Consider the following 18,099-nt stretch of genomic DNA (forward strand, 5'->3'; position numbering starts at 1 on the left):
CACTTAAGCTGGCAGACCTATATGTAAGACTACTACATGAAGCATTCCTCCCATCTGGGAAGAAGAAAAACCAGTTTCTATCAGCTTACATCCCTCTATTGGTTCTCACTCCTGTCATATATTTTTATTGTGAATAATTACTTTCTGCTATTTTATTTAAAGAATATTCTCAAGTATTTTACTTCTTTCATGAGACACAAAGCGGTTTTAAAAAAAGGAATCTGTTCAAATTCAGCTTAAATTATCCTTGCACAGCAACACAATGAACAGAGAAATTGTGGGCTAGTCAAACCTACACTGAAGATTGCTCCATTTTTACAAATGCTGCTTTTGTGTTTACATAAAAAAGCCTTGTTTAGCTTTTTGTTGACCAGATTTTTTTTAATTCTTATCTGCAATTCTGTTCAACACACTTGTCAAAAGTCAAGATTATGTGGAAACCATTTCCATCCCAGCCTTCTCTCCAGAGAAATATATTGACAATGTCATAAAAACATTCTGAAGGCACCTATAAATATTATGTTGATGCCAAAATTCACTATATTGTTGATTTCTTAAAGAAAGGAACTGTATAGGCGGGCTGTAACTAAATGATCTTTATGGTCCCTTCCAACCCAAATCATTCTGTGATTCAATAAAAAAATCATAAAAAACAAATGAAAACAAACAAACAAACAAAACAACAAAAAATCCCATGCCATTCTATAACACTCTTTGCATAAGCCCAGCTGACTGCTACAATTCAAAAATCTTTCTAAAATGAATTCCAACTGAAACTGTCTCTGCTCTTGCACACTGAAGTTTGCCAGAACACCAAGAAAAGCTGCCTGCTGCATCATGTGCAATCTCAAAGCTATATGATAAAGAAGTGAGACTACAGAACTTTTCTCCTGTGCAATAGGAATTCCACACTTCATGAATGCATAGTAACCAGGATTATTCTGGGAAATGCACTGAAGTTTTAGTTGGGGTTCCTAACAGTCAGACAGTTTATAGTCTGCAGATTGTAAAGCACTGACATACTGTGCTAAATTCCAACCCATCATACACTCACTCATATGAGAATGACAAGAACATCTCACACTGATCCTTTTGGGATAGATGGTGGTCCTCTCTGAGAAAAAGAACCAAAGGAAAAAACCCCAACAAACCAATGAAGAAACCCACAAGAGAAGACACACTGTAAAAAATCAGAACTTCCTCTCACTCCTAAACCTAACAGCATAACATACATTTGCAAGTTTTGGCCACTGTCAGTTGGACATTATATTCCATCCTCCATTAGCCAGCTGAAGTGATGGATTACCTCAGTGACCCTTATCACATCAGTGTTATTCACTCAGCACTTCTTTCTGATTGTATCTGCTGCCTTCCCTTCACACACCCAACTAGATGCTACCAGTGTGCTCTTGCTATTGCCATTTCCTCACCATGACAGTTCAGGCCCACTTGCTCCCAGAAAGACCTGTAGCTACTGAGATCCCATTTTCACAAGAGTCTCCATACAAATTAAAGATCAAATGTATCAGAAATGTGCATACTGTAAAACTTCAGTAGAAACATGGTGGTCTTCTGGGAATTACCCCTTGAAGATCTCCCCACCCCAAGAGTTCAAAACTCCACTGTAAGGAAACACAGCACATGGAACTGCTTGCATAACCAATTCCAAAAGCAGTATCCCAGAAATTCCAGTTTGGCATTAAAATAGTTTTCATACAATACTCAATCCTTCATTCCCCAAACCCAGAAAGCTGGGTTTAATGTTGCCTATTGCCTGCAGAAACTGAGCTGGGCATTGGTTCAGCTTGGACCAACTCTGCTGTCTAAAGGGAACACAGAAACAAAGCTGGACTGGAAGCCAAACTGGAGGTAGTCTGTAAGAGACGGGTTTGGGAGGGGGTTTTTGCCACTTTTCATACCTTTGCTTCTTCCCAAATCCTCTTCAGCTGGAAGTTATTTGTTAATTCTCTCTAAACATCTCACAGTTAGAATCACCCACTTAACTTGGTGTTACCCCTTCCTCATGCACAGGCATCCCACATTAGTACTGTACACTTTTCACACTGCTCTTTTCTTATTTCCACATGCCAGTGATCATGGCAATGCATGCTGGTTTGCATTCAGCAGAGAAAGCATTAAATTGGCATAACGCTCCTAAAATCCACTGCATTTCATGTGACAAACCAATGCAGCAGATTTGCAACACTGCAACAGAAACAGGTGACAGCTACTTGATGTCAGCATAGAAGCCTCTAGTTTTAACAGGCTTTTTGATCCAAAAGCCTGTTTGCCCATTTGCATCACGGAAGTCTGTTAGAAATGCAGGAGCACAAGGCAGAGTGGGAGAGATGCCATGTGCTGCATTCCACTGGGAATCCTGCTTGCTGTTAAGCTAGTGGCACTGGAGAACTAGGCAGGAGACAACGCTCTCACCTCTTGGACAGGTCACTTTCTGAGTGCTGGAGCAACCTTCCTGAGCCCTGGTAAAAGGTTTTCAGGAAAGAAGGGGCAGAGAGAGAGGAGGGGAGACCAGGTGACGCAGATTCACTCTCACTGAGAGCGCGCCGAAGCCCGACCACAGGACTGTGCAGGCAACAAGAGAACACAGCAGATGGGTCAGCACAGATTTGGATACAGCAACAAAACCACCAGATTAGAGACACTGGCCAAATACCTCATACCTGGGCTTACATTAATTTGGTTTCCCAGAAGATAAAATGTACCACCACCTGCATTCCTGGGCAGGTTCCCAGGGGATATTGATTTTGCTGTTGGAACTGATTTCTATTAAAAAACTTTTCAGTGACATTGCAGAACAGGGAGGCCACCTTATTTCTTTAGCTTTATTTATTCCCAAAGCATATTCAAAAAAAGAATCTCTTAAACATTCAGAAAATATCCTGAGGAACCTTCTTCTAATAATATAAACCGCACTGTTTCTCCCTCTTCAGTTTTCTTTTACTTTTGTAAACAACACATTAGGAAGTAGAGATTATGTAAATGTAGTCCTTCTGGACAAATTTTTGAGAAGTAATTAAATTAAGAAAGGTAGTCCTATTCCACAGTTAAACATTACTTAGTAGCAGTGGCAATTATTGGAGGGGACATAAAAATTAATTCAGTTTCTTTTGCTGAACATTTATAACTAATCCTCAAAAGGAAAGAATGAAAAATCCCAGCCTAGAACCACGCTACAAACTGTTTTGACTAAAAATCTGCTGATGCCACTTAATCAGCGACTTCTTACAAGTTATTACAAAGTAATACAGTCAGCAAGTCCTTCACTTTGAACTGTCAGGGTTTCCTGTTTGCATACAACACGGTCAGTGGGAAAAAAAATTTATCTCAGTAAAAAAACTCATTATTTACCTCTCTAGAAACGCAGTGTAAGAAAGGCTATTTTCTTACCCTTCACTCCCTTCCATTCTCTTAAAACAGAATAAAATTTGTTGCCCTTTCCTACTAGCTGGTGCAGCATTGACGCTGATATTTTAATGTAGACATCAAATAGGTGACAAATTACTATTTAAAGCCATTTTTAGAAAGATCCCACAAACAACAAAATTACAGCCAAGCATTGAAACAGACAATAGGTTGGAGAATATGATCCTCCAACAGCTAAAAAATTCAGCTCATCTGGACCTGAGTTTTGTAAAGGGTTTGGAGTTTGTCATGTCACTTACTGCAGGTAGCCAGCATAGAGGAGAAAAAGAAGGCACAACCAAAGAGGCCCACAATGAACTGTGGGGACATCTTCTGCTGAGTGAAGGAACTCCTGAAGGAACAGTGTTCCATATGTTAATAGCTGGAGAGTCTCCAAAAAGGAAGCAGAAAGAAGTTACAGAGGGAAACTACAGAGAGAAGCTCTGGAGAAAGGCAAATAGGGAAATCACATGCCTCAGAGTTCAGTGGATGTGTTTAATCCTTGTGTCCTTTTGCAAGACTCCTCACCAGTTTTAATACTGGACAGACTCTCTGTGAGATTTGACTAACACGGCTGCAGACGTTTGAAGCTGTTAGTGCCTTTTTCATCCTGGCACAGAAGTTTCAGGCTGCCATCTCTGCCACTTAAAGTACTGAGAGCCTCTATTCCAAAAGGTCTGACTAACAAGACTGCCAAAAAGGTTCAAATAAATAAATAAACAGATTGGTGCGGGCATCTGGCTGAATCATCAGTTTGATGGATGGATGCCTGCCCTGAACCACTAATTCAGGGACTATTGAGTTACTGCAAAGTACCAGACTACTCAGAGGCAGAGAAGACAGGCTGAAAATAAATAAACAAACGAACAAACCAACGCTGGAGAAGTGCAGAAACCCACCTGAACTAAGCTCCTGCCGTACTTGGCCAGAAGCAGGGCTGCTGCAGCCTCCCCGGGGCAGGCAGGGGCCGCGGGCGGTGGCACGGCTGCCCTGACTCACTCACCTGGCCGCCTCCACGCCGTTCTGCCGCAGCAGCGGGGAGCGGACACTCTGGGACCTGCCGTTCTGGAAGGTGATCCTGCGTCTGGCACTGCTGGGCGGGTGGCTGAAGGTGTGAGCGCGCCTCCTGAACTGAGGCGAGTCCGAGCCTTCCTCGGGAAACGTCTGCCAGGCCGAGGACACGGGGGACGCTGGAGGAGTAGCTGGCGGGGAATCGCCTGGAGAAGTGTCCTGAAAGGAAGTGCTGGCGGAGTAAGGCCTGAGGCTCTGTGCCCTATGAGAGCTCTCACTTAACCCACAGGCAGCCAGCACCGGGGCACCAAAGCCTCTCCCCCTTCTGGGTCATGGCCTATTGTATGCTAATTATCACCCAAACCAGACATCCTTTGAGAGCTCACTCCAAACCAGCAGCCTCCTTCTTCCAAAAAGCGAAAGCGGAGGGAGGAATACAACCGTGTACACGCAACACAAACAACATGCTAATTACTCCAGGCATCCTCTCACAGGGACTGGCATTCCAGCTACCAGACTTCTGTCTCTTTCAGGAAAACACAGGAATGGAAAATGCTAGGGAAACTGCTTTTAGCTAGTTTCCTCGACATATCGCGAGCATACTTCCTGTATCGTCACAGCGACATCCTGGAAGAGAGACTGTTATTACACAGCCAGTTTATGAGTAACTGTAGCAGGAAAACCAAAACAGAATCTTCACCTCCTGGGAACACCAGCAACCAACCCTCATGCGAGGTAAAACTTCAAAAACAGGAAATAAAAAGAAAGTGAACGGAGTTCCGCCCTCGTGCTACCATACAGCATCCCCAACAGCTGGGCTTAGGTCAAAAATTCTTACTTCCCTAAAGCAACTATTACTTACAGAAAGGATTCTTCACCTTCAGAGCCCTTCCTTTTGTTGAGACATGACCTTACTTAATTACTTCACTAAAACAAGGCAGAAACCAGAAATTCCTTGCTTTTTGTAAAAGCAATGGAAGTGTAGGGAAAAAGGACTGGCAATCAGATTAAAGCTGAAGCTTTGAGTCAACATAAACCCCAGCTTTCTTATACCCTCTGCCTCCCAGTGGAAACATCTTTGAGTTTTGTAAGTTGATGTGCTTTGTTCTACTTCCTTCAAACGAAAGCAGAGTGCTGTATTTACGCTCCACTGAGAGCTGTGTACGAGTCTGAGCTGAGCTCCTTACGCACTCTGTCAGAAGCCAGGCTGCTGCAGCGCTCAAAGCTGTCCACGCTTCCCAGGCGGCCTCGCATCCTGTAGGCTCCCTGGGAGAAAAAAGGCAAGAAAGTTAATCTGGTCTTCTTCCTCTTTTTCTGAAGGTTAGGCAAAGATGGCAACACCTGCACAGGTGAATACAAAATAGATCAGGTATGTGACATGTCTGACATAAGACCAAAGATCATGGGTCGAGCACTGGACTTGACAAAAAGTGACATCTTTAGCTGGCCAATGCACATCTTTTCCCGCATTGTTCCCAGGAGTTTTAACCCTGCACTCCATTGTTTGAGGCAGGTGAGTATTTCCTGACACTTCTGAGGCAAAATCACTAAGTTGGCTTAAACAGCTGAGTTCAAAAAACTCCAGACTTCAGTACTGTGAAGCACTGCACTTGATGGATACCTCTGATACACTACAGTCCCATGAGATACAGTTTATCAATATCTAAACATTTCAGACAAATTAGGCCCACCGGGGCAAAAGGAGTAAAAGTTCTAGAACTGGGGAGAAATCATCTCTTGGCAGCAAATCCAGCCAAATAGCACCAGACAAGACTTCTCATTTATAATGCAGATAAATCTGATGCAAATTTTCTAGAAATTTATGCTAAAAGATCTTTGCTGAATTTTTAACAGTCCTTTAGTTTCACAAGAAAAGGCAATAGATCCACAACACTTTTGACTAGCTATCACTAATGTTAACTTCCTGGTTAGGTTTGCTGTTGGACACTTCTGACTGCTGAAGCAAGTTGCTTTCAGTACTTTATCAGGAGAAAAATAGCCTAGGTTTTAGGAAAACTTCAGTCAGAACTCCTCTTGGTATGCTTGCAGCTCCAGGGGAAGTTTTGTCAACATCACCAGAATTTATTTAGCCTACTTTTTCCCGGTAAGAGTTATTTTCAAGACTTAGAGTGCCCTTTAAGTACATTACCCCACTTAAGTGCATAACCAATAAATACTTTGCCTGAAGCATCTCTCCACTGAATCTCCCAAAAAAACAAGAGCAAAGTATAAGTTAGAAGTTTCTCACTACTTTTGAAAATGCACACTTCTGGCACTGTAAGAAGGATGTCTTGGTTAAGAAAGAACAACAACAGAAGAGGTTAGTGCAGCATGGAGCGGATGAAATCTGTTCAAGAGGTCAAAGAAAGGTTATATTTATTTCTCTGAGGTACCTCATTAGGAAGCCTGTTTGTGGTTCAAGCCTCACAAAAACAAGATCAGTCCAGCAAAACAAACAAGGGAGGAAGTGACATTCCTCTGGGACTATGTGAAGCCAGGGCACAGAAACCAACAGGTTTCCTTAGGCAAGTAGTGAGTGGCTCAAAATGTCACTTGATGCTATTTACCTAGCTACGAAGCCATCCACTTAAATTATTCCTAGTTACTGGTTACTACATACCTCTTTCTTTCTAAGACTGAGGCTGTCTAAGACTCTCCCCAACTTACACTAACTTCTAACTTTTATTTTAAAAATTTTATCTATAAAAAGATGCTGAATGCCACTTTAAAAGAAATTAAGTTCTTTCTTGGTCTCTCTGTTACTAAATGAACTTTTAAATAAAGATGGCAACTTATGCATAGGTATATTGAATCAATACCATCTGCACCTGGCTTAAGGAGGGGAAAACCCACTACAGCAATAAATATTTAATGCTTAAATACCTTTAAGAATTAACCATGACCTGTAAGGCTTGTTATAATAGCCCGATGAAGAATAAGAACTACTGAAACAGTCATTGTGTATCACATGTATGCACATAACACACAGCACACCTGCACACAGACACTTGTATGTACCTGCTTTAAACAAATAATTAATGGTTGAGCTGCACTCCAAGTAATTTTTCTTGGTCTTCTACTGTGTAACCTTTAGGTGGATCTGCAAGGATGAACCCCTATGTGTATCATGACTCACTGCAACATACTGCTGTTCCTGATCTATTGTACTGTCAAGGTAAAGATGGGATGACCTTTCTCACAATCACACATCCACTTCATAAGCAGCAAACTTGAAATGGCCCTAATTTTGATTCAGGCATCTCCTTCTCTTGAATTCAATCACGGGCTGTGGTAGAGCCTTCTATTATAATATGCAGCATGTCTCAGTGGCCCTGGTGAGAAGAAATACACTGTACTAAAAACCCCCTAACATCCATTTAGAAGAAACTTCCCTTCAGAGATTTTTCAATTTAAGCAGTGTATTTCATCCAAATGACTTTTCCTTGACATGACTGGAGTGCCAGCGTGGCTGTAAAAGCTTTATTTCCGTGATGACTTCTTTCACAGCCACAGCAGGGTTAGTGACCCACCACTAGAGTTAGATCACTTGCCAGTCACATGTCCCTTAGATGTGGAAAGAAACCAGACACATCAAAAGCACAATTGTAGCTGTCACCATTTGATGATATTCCAAACTGCTGAAATTATTTAAATTTTCTGACTGCCATCACTCTTTTGCTCTCTTTTACATACAGTCACCTTTCTCTCTCTCCATATTCAGACCAAGTTCCTAGTTTGTAAAATCTGCTACACAAGAGAGGTCAAATTTGACCAGGAGAGTTTAACGCTAGTTTCAGTCTTAGATCAAATTGACACCTACCTGTAAGTTCTAAGGATTCTCGCTGGCTAAGAGTATTCTGTTTCCTTTACAGGAAACATCCATGGCATCCTACATTTGTAGGTTACTTCATGACATGTCCATGCAGACTGCAGGACAAGTGCAATTTAGTGCTTTTGAAGTTACTAGTAGAAGGAACTTAAGGTCACTGGTCCAAATTATCCTGTACTCAGCTCATCACATTTCCTCTGTAATGACACACAGGCACACAGCTTTCTTCAGGTACTTCTCTATATGCCTCTTCTCTGACTCACCCTTCTGAGCAGAAGACACTAAGCAAAATTTGCCATTCAGACTTCTTTACCGAAAGACTACTTAATGCAAGAGTCTCAGTGATTATCTGTAATTTCACATCATATCTGGCTAGGAACATTAAAATTAATATCAACTCACTTTTTAAGACTATTGCTTTTTTTTTTCCTCCTGCAAAAAGAACTTTGTTACTAGTTTCTAAAGATTCTTAGTGCCTAATATGAGCAATTTTAGCTATGAGCTAAAGGTATTGCTTCTTTGAATAGAGAGATTTCCCATATATGTAGGCACATTTATTTACACTTTGCAAAACCAATAACATGTCTCTTTATGGGATCATGCAACCATCCTGATTGAATTCTATTCTAAAGCAACATATGCAACAATAGTCAGCTAGCTCACTTGCCACCTACAATGAATGTTCATTATTCAGAAATTTGTCCTTTTTTCCCCTCAATATGTGTTCATTATTCAGAAATTTGTCCTTTTTTCCCCTCAATATGTGTGGCCCTACAGTAAACTTTCTTAAAGTTAAATCACAATCAACCCAGCTGTAACTCTCAGATTTCACAACAGGGATATTGCTTCATTAAGTATTTATCATATTGAGGACAAAACAAAGAAAAATCTGATAGCTCTCTACTGTCAAGGATATCTGGGACAGCTTATGATAATGAGTTGTTAAACTTACCCTTGAGAAGATATTTTCCAGAGAGCTAGTCAAGGATTTCTTTGCCTTGTTTTTCAGAATGTCAAGTTTAAACCGGCCACCACTGGTGGTGCTTTCTGGAATCGCACTGTTAGAAATGACCTGTTGAAATGAGCAAGGACACCATTCAGCTTTGGCAACTCTTTTTTTAATTGTGAAGTCTATTTCTAAACACCAGAGCTGAACCAGGTTACATAAGAAACAAAATACCCTTGACCTCATGAAAAAACCCACCACAAACACACTACCCTCCTTCCAAAAAGAAAAACCCCAAACAAAAAACCAAAACAGTCTTCCAAACAAACAAACAAACCAACCCACAGTTAAAGGCACATTCCATCTGAAAGACTATATTGTAAAAGCATATCAATTTAACAACACTGTTGCCCGTTTCCTTTGCAAGGTAAGTTCATAGTTTAAACTAAAACCAATGCCATCTTCATTCCTATTCTTCCTAGATATTATTGCTTGGGCATGCAAGGGGGAAAGAAAAAGAAGAGTTATCCTCATACTATAAGGAAATACAGAAAAATTAATTGGTTGTCTTTCTTCCTGTTGTGTCCCCTCAACCTATAAAACTCAGGCAAGCCACTATCAATTATATCAATTTTTTTTTTCTGTATAGTCCTTTCTTAATTATAATACCCAGCTTCAGGTACTCCTGAAGAAATCGAACAGTGGTCCTACAAGTAATTAAAACAGCATATTAAAACAGTCTGGAAAGGGGAAGAGGAATAATAAAAAACATTAAAGTAACAAAAAATAATATCAAATAATAAAACCAAGCTTTACCGACTGCGCTTCACCAATGTGGATGTGCGTTTTCTGCTTAGTCTCACAGAGCTGACGGAGATGTAAGATCACAAGTTCATTTTCCTCCTGGTCATTTTCAGGCTTCATTTTCTGTCAGTAACAGCAAAGAAAAGAGTTTGTCTTTCAAGTCATGATTTGCTTATTTTTCCTTCTTATGTAGGCATTCCTTGATATTAATATACTGATACACCAAACACCTGAGTGCATTATTATTGTGGCAAATTGCAATTCAATTCTGTCTGTGTGCCTTCACACTCCTAGGCAAGATAGAATAAAAACTGAAAAATGTTGCAGGCTGTAGAGAGAAGGGAGCCTTATGCCCATACATTTTGTTTTCTAAGCCTGTTACTATATAGCCCTTTAAGTGGCATAAGGAAACCAAGCCACTCTGTTCTTCAGGAATCCAGGGAGGAGCACAGCCTTTGGAAGCCTAAATCATTGTATACTTCATCCACTAGAGTACATCAGCTTACATCAGAATGCTGTGTCAAAATAAGTCCAAAAAGACAAATTCTGAAAATGCCACACATGTTCCTGATACCTGCGTGTCCCTCCTGCTCTCCGCCTACTCCCACATCACTTTCAAGCAGGGAAACTTGTTTAAAGGTGAAAAACTAAGCTCCGAACAAAAGATATAGTCTACATAAGAACACAGAGTATCTCAGCAAACTTGGGAAACAAAACTTTTCTAACAGAGGCGTATCACACATGCGTTTAAACTGGAGCATAATTGCAGTATGATTTTTGGTGGAAAAACAATCAATTCTAGATCAACTACACAACAAACCAAACAAATCAAAAGCAAAAATATCTAGCCCATTTTACCATGGTCTTTTTCAAATTAGGAAGAACAGCTTCTAAGGTACTACCTGAACACGTTCAAAAATGTCTGCTTGCTCATTGTCAGTCAGCGATGACAGATGTCTCTGAATTACAAGTTTGGCTCTTGGTGGATAGAGTCCTAGGAAAAGAATGGACCACTAAAGATTCTCAAATGAACTCAAAATATTTTTTGACCAAATTGACAGTAGAAGATATAAACCTGCCTTCCAGTTTATACAAGTTAAAGGTATGACAGTTGTATATCCAATGTATACATGCTGTGAAATAATTGAGGTTTTGCTCAACCACATGGCTTTATTTCCTTTCTTTAGCAGCAAAAATATAACCAGCAGCAGCTAGGTGGCTGGCTCCTGTGTAAAAGGTTGTGCTCCCTAGCCCACCAATGGCTTCTGTCCTAATGCCAAGAAATCACTGACAGCTGGAAGCCTGACAACTGTATGGGAGAAGAGGAGGAAAGAAACAGATCAAGGTAATAAAGGGAGAGATAATCAATACACAGGACACTTGGAAGTTTTCAGATGCTTTTAACTGAAAAATTAGGAATAAGGAAAAAAAAATAAGAATAAAGGAAAGAATTTCTGGTACTCAACAAAGTACACATTTCGTCACAGAGGTACTTCTAGGAAGAGACAAAAATGTGAGTGAAAACAAACCCCTTGAAACAGATGGAGATTTTTTCCATCAAAGGTAGATATCATTCAGAGAAAATTGCAATCAGAACAAATAAAATATTTTTTTCAAAATCATGCAGTTTAGGTTTGATTTTGCTAAACTTCTAGACTCAAAGCAGATGGATAAAAAGACAGACATTAAAATAAGTTTTTCAGTCACTAAGTAGAGAGTTTATGAAACTACTACTACTACAGTACTCTAGTTGCTGCCCCAAGAGAGATTTTATTTTGATACTGGGTGCTTTTCAAATTACTTACACTGCCTTATACAGCAGCCTCTATAATTTATCGTTTACAGAAAACCTTCCCAGCTTAGCCTTACTACTTCTGAATACCTGTTGTTAAACCCAGAAACTATAAGTCACAGACTAGCAAAATATCACCCCACTAAGATTTTACACTTGGCTTTTCATCCACCAGAGGGAAGTAGGTGGCAGCAGTGACTTTCAATGAATGGGAGAACTGTAAATATCAAGCATCACCATAAGCACACCAGAAAATACAGGACTATTTGCTTTTTATAACATACTTGCTTTTTGGTTTTGCATACAATGCTTTGCAAGAACACTTTGCAGAGTGACTACAAAAAACAGGATCCTTTTTTTTTTTAATTCTATCTCGTAAGATTTTTTGCATGTGTTCTGGCATAGTTCACTTCCAGAGACACTACAAAAGTTTGTCTATTCATATCTGAACGCAGGATGTTGTCTTAATTTTCCTGATTAGATATTAATCTCTTAACTTAATAATTTATTTTCCTGTAATCTAACTAGATCTTGAAATGTGTGAGGGAATAAATACAAAGAAGGAAAAAATAACCCATACAGGAAAGAAGGAACACACAGGAAAGAAAGATCCTTTTTGATCATGACTGTCTTTTTATGAGTCATTTTAAAAGCATGCAACTTGAGGGAAAAAAACCCAAAAACCCAAACAAATGGAAGGTCAGCTGGTGGGTTTTGCTGCTCTACTTAAGAAAGGTATGATGATGAAAGAATATGTATTTATAGCAGAAGTAACACTATATTCTGTTGCAGTATCATTATTGCTAACTCTCCAACTAAATACAGAGGATGCAAAGTGACAGTAAGAATTGCATACTGGGATACTTTTACCTCTGCTCTTATATTGTCTAAGCCATTCCTCTAGAAAAATCAGCAAATCACAATTAGAAGATAAACTCAGCTACTACCTTCAATTCTTTCACAAAGTTTGTGCAATGAATGCATAGGGCAGGCCTCACACAGTTTGATCTGTGTCTTGGCATTTTGCAGGGCTGCAGCAGTGCTGAAGGCTTGCTTCAGGGTCAGCATTACCTCATCAACCTATATGGGAAGGAGGGAAAAGAGGATATAAACAAAAATACATGCCATATACACAAATTTAGATTTATAAATCACATCTCATATAGGTGCTTTACAATTAAAGGAAAAGACAAAACCATACAAACCCATTCGCTATTTTCTAAAGAGATCAAGGTTGAATTCCCAGCTTTTTGCCTTTTTTGTAGATGATCACCATCTTTAAGTTCTGCCAGACAGTGTAATTTTGATGTCTAACTGCAACTACTTAAGCTTGCTGGGAAAGCATCCACTAATTTTTGAAACTATACGTGAGAATTTTTGGCTTGAATATGTGCTGGGTAAATAAAAAGCATTAATTTCTTTAGCTTCAAGTGTCTCCTGTAAACTGCACACATTCCCTCTTAACCTCTGTCATCACACCACTAAACCATTTTAGCAGCAACCCCCCCAGACCCATTCCCACTGCTAGACAGGAGCTCCCCACAGCAGTTCCCTTTTCTGCTGGGTACCAGACTGCCTACCAGCTTCATCCCACACAATCACTACACAGCCTTAGGCACTGCTAGGCTGCCCTGATCCTTCCTCTGCCGCTCCCACCAACACAGCAGTGCTATGTTCCCACACACCAGCACGAGAAAAGCTCAGCTTGTATCTAACAAGGGTTGAGCTCACAGCATTTCTCCACATTCATTCAAATATGCTCCCAGACCTGGCATACAAAGCATGTGGAGCTCCCCACTCTGTACTTCAGGGGAATACAGAGCTTATTAAAAGCTGTTTGCTCAGTCTCAGCATTAGCAAGGAAAGAGGGAGACAGCAGCCTGAGAACAATTTTAGGAACAAAATCAGTATTCTACTTCATAATCAAGTCCTCGCTCTGCTTGTTACTTTGTTTTATGTGCAGGAAGAATAAAGCAGAAATATTTGAGACCAAAACCACACAGTTTAACATTAAAAACATACTGAATTTTGGAGGGTCTGTCACTTGGGGGAGAAAAACAAAAAAAAAAACTGTAGAAAAGGAACGTGAATATAGAAATTTGAACTAGTTGGCGTCCCAGGATGTGTAGGTTTGTTTTGTTAGCTTTAAACCTCACAGTTTTAAGCATTACCAATAATTTCTGAGTGCTTTCTCTTCTTAGCAATAAAACAGAACATTGAACAGTGAATGTCCATCTTGCAACATGGACTGGTACGGTTTTTAAGTTGGCTACAATCCCTCTCCAATGCAAGAGCCACAGAACAGAACAGCATATGGATTTACAACTCTCCTAAAATCATAAGACCTATAGCACAAACTCTAAGGAGGCTTAGAGCAAATATACACAAGGCTCCCAGCACAGCCTGCCTGGCAGTGGAGAACCTGGAAAGGTCTGCCCTGCCACAATCAAATTGCCACCAGAGTCCATCTGAGTGACTGCATCCAAAAGTAGCTTGGGAAGGTTTATTTCATATTGCACTGTGGGCAAACACACACAAATCAGTACTAGAATAAGCAAAGAGGTTCATAAAAACACGGGGGGTTTATACACCACTTAAGCCATTGAATTATGCATGGTCAGATTCATCAATAGGTCAGCTATAACATTTTCTGTTATTACAATGATAAAGCTGATCTCATAGCAAGCTCCCATTTTGACAAAAATGCAGCTTCAGCTGCCATGGTACATCTAGAGCTGTTAGCTGTTTGAAGTTTATTGATGCAAATCTATTCACTCTCAAGCTAGTCAATGGATTAACAAATTACATTTTCAGCTAGCTAAAAAAGTGATTTTTAAGTTGATCTGAGAAAGAGTTAGCAGTTGTTACTAGCACCATCAAACAAACATGTTTCAGAACAGGAAACTTCTTTTAAATTGTCACAGTTTTAAAATAAAAATGGAGTAGTCAATATTATTTCCTGTATGCATTTTACACTATTAAGCTACCTGTTATCAGTAAAATCAGTGATATCTGGAACTTCAGTTAATTGACACATACTTTATACAATGTTCAATGTACTTTTCTGTAGCTACATACATCCATTAATACTATGGTTGTCTTCTTCTGTGATCAGATGCTGCTATTTTCTTCTCCTGAGGAACAAAACAGACTACAGGAAAAAAGCAAAAGCCAGATGTAGGCTTAAGACACATGCAGGATCAGCCTGCAGTTCAAACCCTACCCTGTAGAGATTGTTTGGGTTTTATCATCAGCTTTGTTACTGATTCAATACATGTCTTTACATGTTTAATGGGGAACCGAGTCTCTCAACAATTAGAATTGGAAGAGTTATGATCAAATGCAGAGCCCAAATATGCTCAGTCACACACCCAGATGGATTCATCTAATTGTTACTGATATCTGCATCAGCAGAGTAGCAGGATATGGCTGTGTATGAACAGAATGTCTGCATTTCCTACTGCAAATTTGCATATGCACAGCTGACGTCCTGCACCTGAGCAGATGTGAGCACTGGGGCTCAGCTGACACAGCAGAATAACAGACTCCTATTGTTCAGGAAATGCCTTGGAAATGCTCAGATGAAATGGTGAGGACCATTAATAAATACTCACCAGAGATTCACTGGCACACTGGAACACGTAGCAAACATACTGGCTTAACCCAGCTTCCCCAGACTCTCGGCAAATAAAACCAAAGTGATCAACGTGTTTTATACCCTAAAAGAATTTAAAAACAGCATTAGTGGACTATTTTATAGATAGGTATAGTTTCCAAAAATTTGAATAACTATAAATGCATACCCCTAATGTTCTATTTTACAAGTAGTATAATTAGTTTTAAATTGCTTTTTGTATTTAAGTTATATAAAGATCTTTATATAATCAAAACCAAAGTTATACAGCAATAAATTTAGACCAGAATTTATTCCATCAGCAAAACTGGATTTTCAGGGAAGCAAACTAAAGACTGCTGGGCTGTATTTGGAATTGCCTCCACAGTGAAAATTTGATGTAATAAGCCATGCTAAAACACAGGATTGGAGAAGAATCCTTTCCTGTGTTAGGACTACACCAAAAAAAAAAAAAAAAAAACACAAAAAAACAAACAAAAAAACCACCCCAAAACAAAACAAAAACCCCAAAATAAAACAACAAAAACAAAGCCAAAAAAACCCAAAACCTAAAAAAAACCATAAACAAACAAAAAAATGAGGCAATGAGTGGTAACCTACAGAATTCCAACTAAATTCTGAAATAAATTCTTTGAGACTGAGTTACAAACCAGAATCTTCAAGGCTTACTACACACTACTACTGACACTTTTTTCCAAGATCTTAGTATAACAGCTTGACGGGAACGCAGCCTTGCTAAAAACAGCACTGAGAAGATCAAAGACAGCTGCTTCCTAAGAAGCACTATATTCCCAGTCTCAATTCATAGAACATGACTCACTATTGTTAAAGCTTTTGCCAATGTTTTTATCATCTGAGTATGGAAATAGTAGATTTTCTCCAAATGAAAGCCTAATCCCTCAGGTTCAAATACAACAAAAATCAGAACACGGCTGCTTGGATCCATCTCCAAAGAAAACACCTATATCATAAAAGAGAGGAGGAGGCAAAGCAACTTGCCTGTCAGTACAGAAAACACTCTAGACAAAATTGGAAATTCAGTACGTGACAAACTGAACATATTGTCACTACACACTGTTGTTTTTAAAAACAAAATTCCAAAAGTCATTTTTGTGCCACTTAAAACTTCGGAGGTGCAGATGCTTGCTAAGATGACACAAATGGCATTAGCTGAACCATAGCCCAACTAATCTTGACTTCATTTTCTCATGACAGATGAAGTCTTCAAAAGCATAAAATAAAAAAGGTCAGATGTATACACATGTTGATCTATAGAACAGTGAAGTGTTGAGCTCTGTTTTGCAAGAAAACATAATTATTAAACGTGGTTTGGTGAGATGCCAGTTCCCTCCTTACTGACAGTGCCTGAACAAGTCTACTGCTGTCTTGACTTCTCAGTCTCCACAGGAGAACATTTGAGGAGGGAGACAGATGTGACACTTGCCCTACTGAAGCACAAATAGGACAGTATGTTCCTAATTCAACAGCACTTCCGTCACATTTCTTTAAGACGTGGCTTTTAGAGGTCATGACAAAAGAGCCAAGTTTTCTGTTGTTCTGGGTTCCCTTAAGGGCAAGGCTCCAACATGAAAACTTCTAAAGCTATTTGATATCTGAGTTTAGACTGCACATGCAGAGGTTTATCATGAATTTTGTCTGCTGCTTGACAATTATAAGGAGTGTGGATAATTACATGAATGCAGCAGCTTAACCATGCTTAAGCTATAGGATAAAAAATACCTTTATTAGACCAGACTAAGAGAATCCAGAATGCAAACTGGCAATAACATCTCCTTTTCATTGTTTGTAAAGTTTGGAAGGACAAATATTCCTAAGCCACAGTCCCACAATACATAGTAAATCACTGCCCTATAAATCTGTAACAGAGAAGCCCAGGGGCTAGCACAAAGTTCCTAAAGGAAGTACTGATGAGGTTTATGCAACCAAAGCTCAGTCTTGAACAAATTAATATTTTATTTCTATTGAATACAGAGCCCCCTTGACTTCTCTAAAGTAACTGTTTTGCATTAAAAAAAAACCCAAAAACCTAAAAAAACCCCAAAAATAAAAAAATCCTCAAAGTATTGCCACTGCCTCTTCACGAATGCAAAGTAACAGAAGCTTTGCTCCAAATGAAAGTGAAGAGGTGGAAAAACACCTCCAAAGTCCAACACACAGAATTACCTGACACTATTTACTGTACAAAGTTATTTTCCTGAAGGAAAGCTGGGCCTTGAAGGTTTTCCATGGTCTTATTGGTCACCATACTTTAAAGTCAGCAGATAAAAGATTGTCTCCGCTTAGGACTGCTTTGTTTGACTCTTTTAAGTTTGTATATATAACCTAGGAGCCCAGTACCTAAAGCTGACGTGTCATTTCAGTACACCCAAAAAGCAGAAGATCCAAGTTGTCTACAAATTCTGCTTTCCATACCTCTGCTTTAGGATCATTTTGATCTGTATTTATTATAAAGCTATTACTACATTGTTTGATTATACTGTCCCATTCTGTATTTGCATCAGCTTTTTTCCTCTCCCAAAAGCAATACAAACTGTAGTTAAAATGTAGAGTCAATTTAAGGACCTGGACCTTTAGTTGGTAGCTCAAGACTCCACTTGAGTTACAAGTATTGCCTAATTCTTAATTTGTCTAAGCACTGG

At 39.4% G+C, this 18,099-nt stretch overlaps 1 protein-coding gene across 7 annotated transcripts in view; it reads right to left on the reverse strand.

The window, feature by feature from the left end:
* Window positions 1-18,099, reverse strand: part of TBC1D4 (TBC1 domain family member 4) — a 111,150-nt gene that overhangs the window by 21,895 nt on the left and 71,156 nt on the right. For 5 of the 7 annotated variants that reach the window (XM_059839148.1, XM_059839147.1, XM_059839150.1 and 2 more), the window contains 8 exons: window positions 15,420-15,524; window positions 12,753-12,885; window positions 10,916-11,007; window positions 10,026-10,136; window positions 9,216-9,335; window positions 5,626-5,700; window positions 4,427-4,653; window positions 2,434-2,583 (listed from right to left, as the gene is read on the reverse strand). In XM_059839148.1, coding sequence (XP_059695131.1) covers window positions 2,434-2,583; window positions 4,427-4,653; window positions 5,626-5,700; window positions 9,216-9,335; window positions 10,026-10,136; window positions 10,916-11,007; window positions 12,753-12,885; window positions 15,420-15,524 — 1,013 coding nt within the window. The remainder of the gene's footprint in view (window positions 1-2,433; window positions 2,584-4,426; window positions 4,654-5,625; window positions 5,701-9,215; window positions 9,336-10,025; window positions 10,137-10,915; window positions 11,008-12,752; window positions 12,886-15,419; window positions 15,525-18,099) is intronic. The other 2 variants (XM_059839146.1, XM_059839151.1) reach the window with 2 other exon arrangements.

The sequence above is a fragment of the Haemorhous mexicanus genome, chromosome 2 (genome assembly GCF_027477595.1).
Source record: "Haemorhous mexicanus isolate bHaeMex1 chromosome 2, bHaeMex1.pri, whole genome shotgun sequence".
In the NCBI taxonomy this organism is placed as follows: domain Eukaryota; kingdom Metazoa; phylum Chordata; class Aves; order Passeriformes; family Fringillidae; genus Haemorhous; species Haemorhous mexicanus.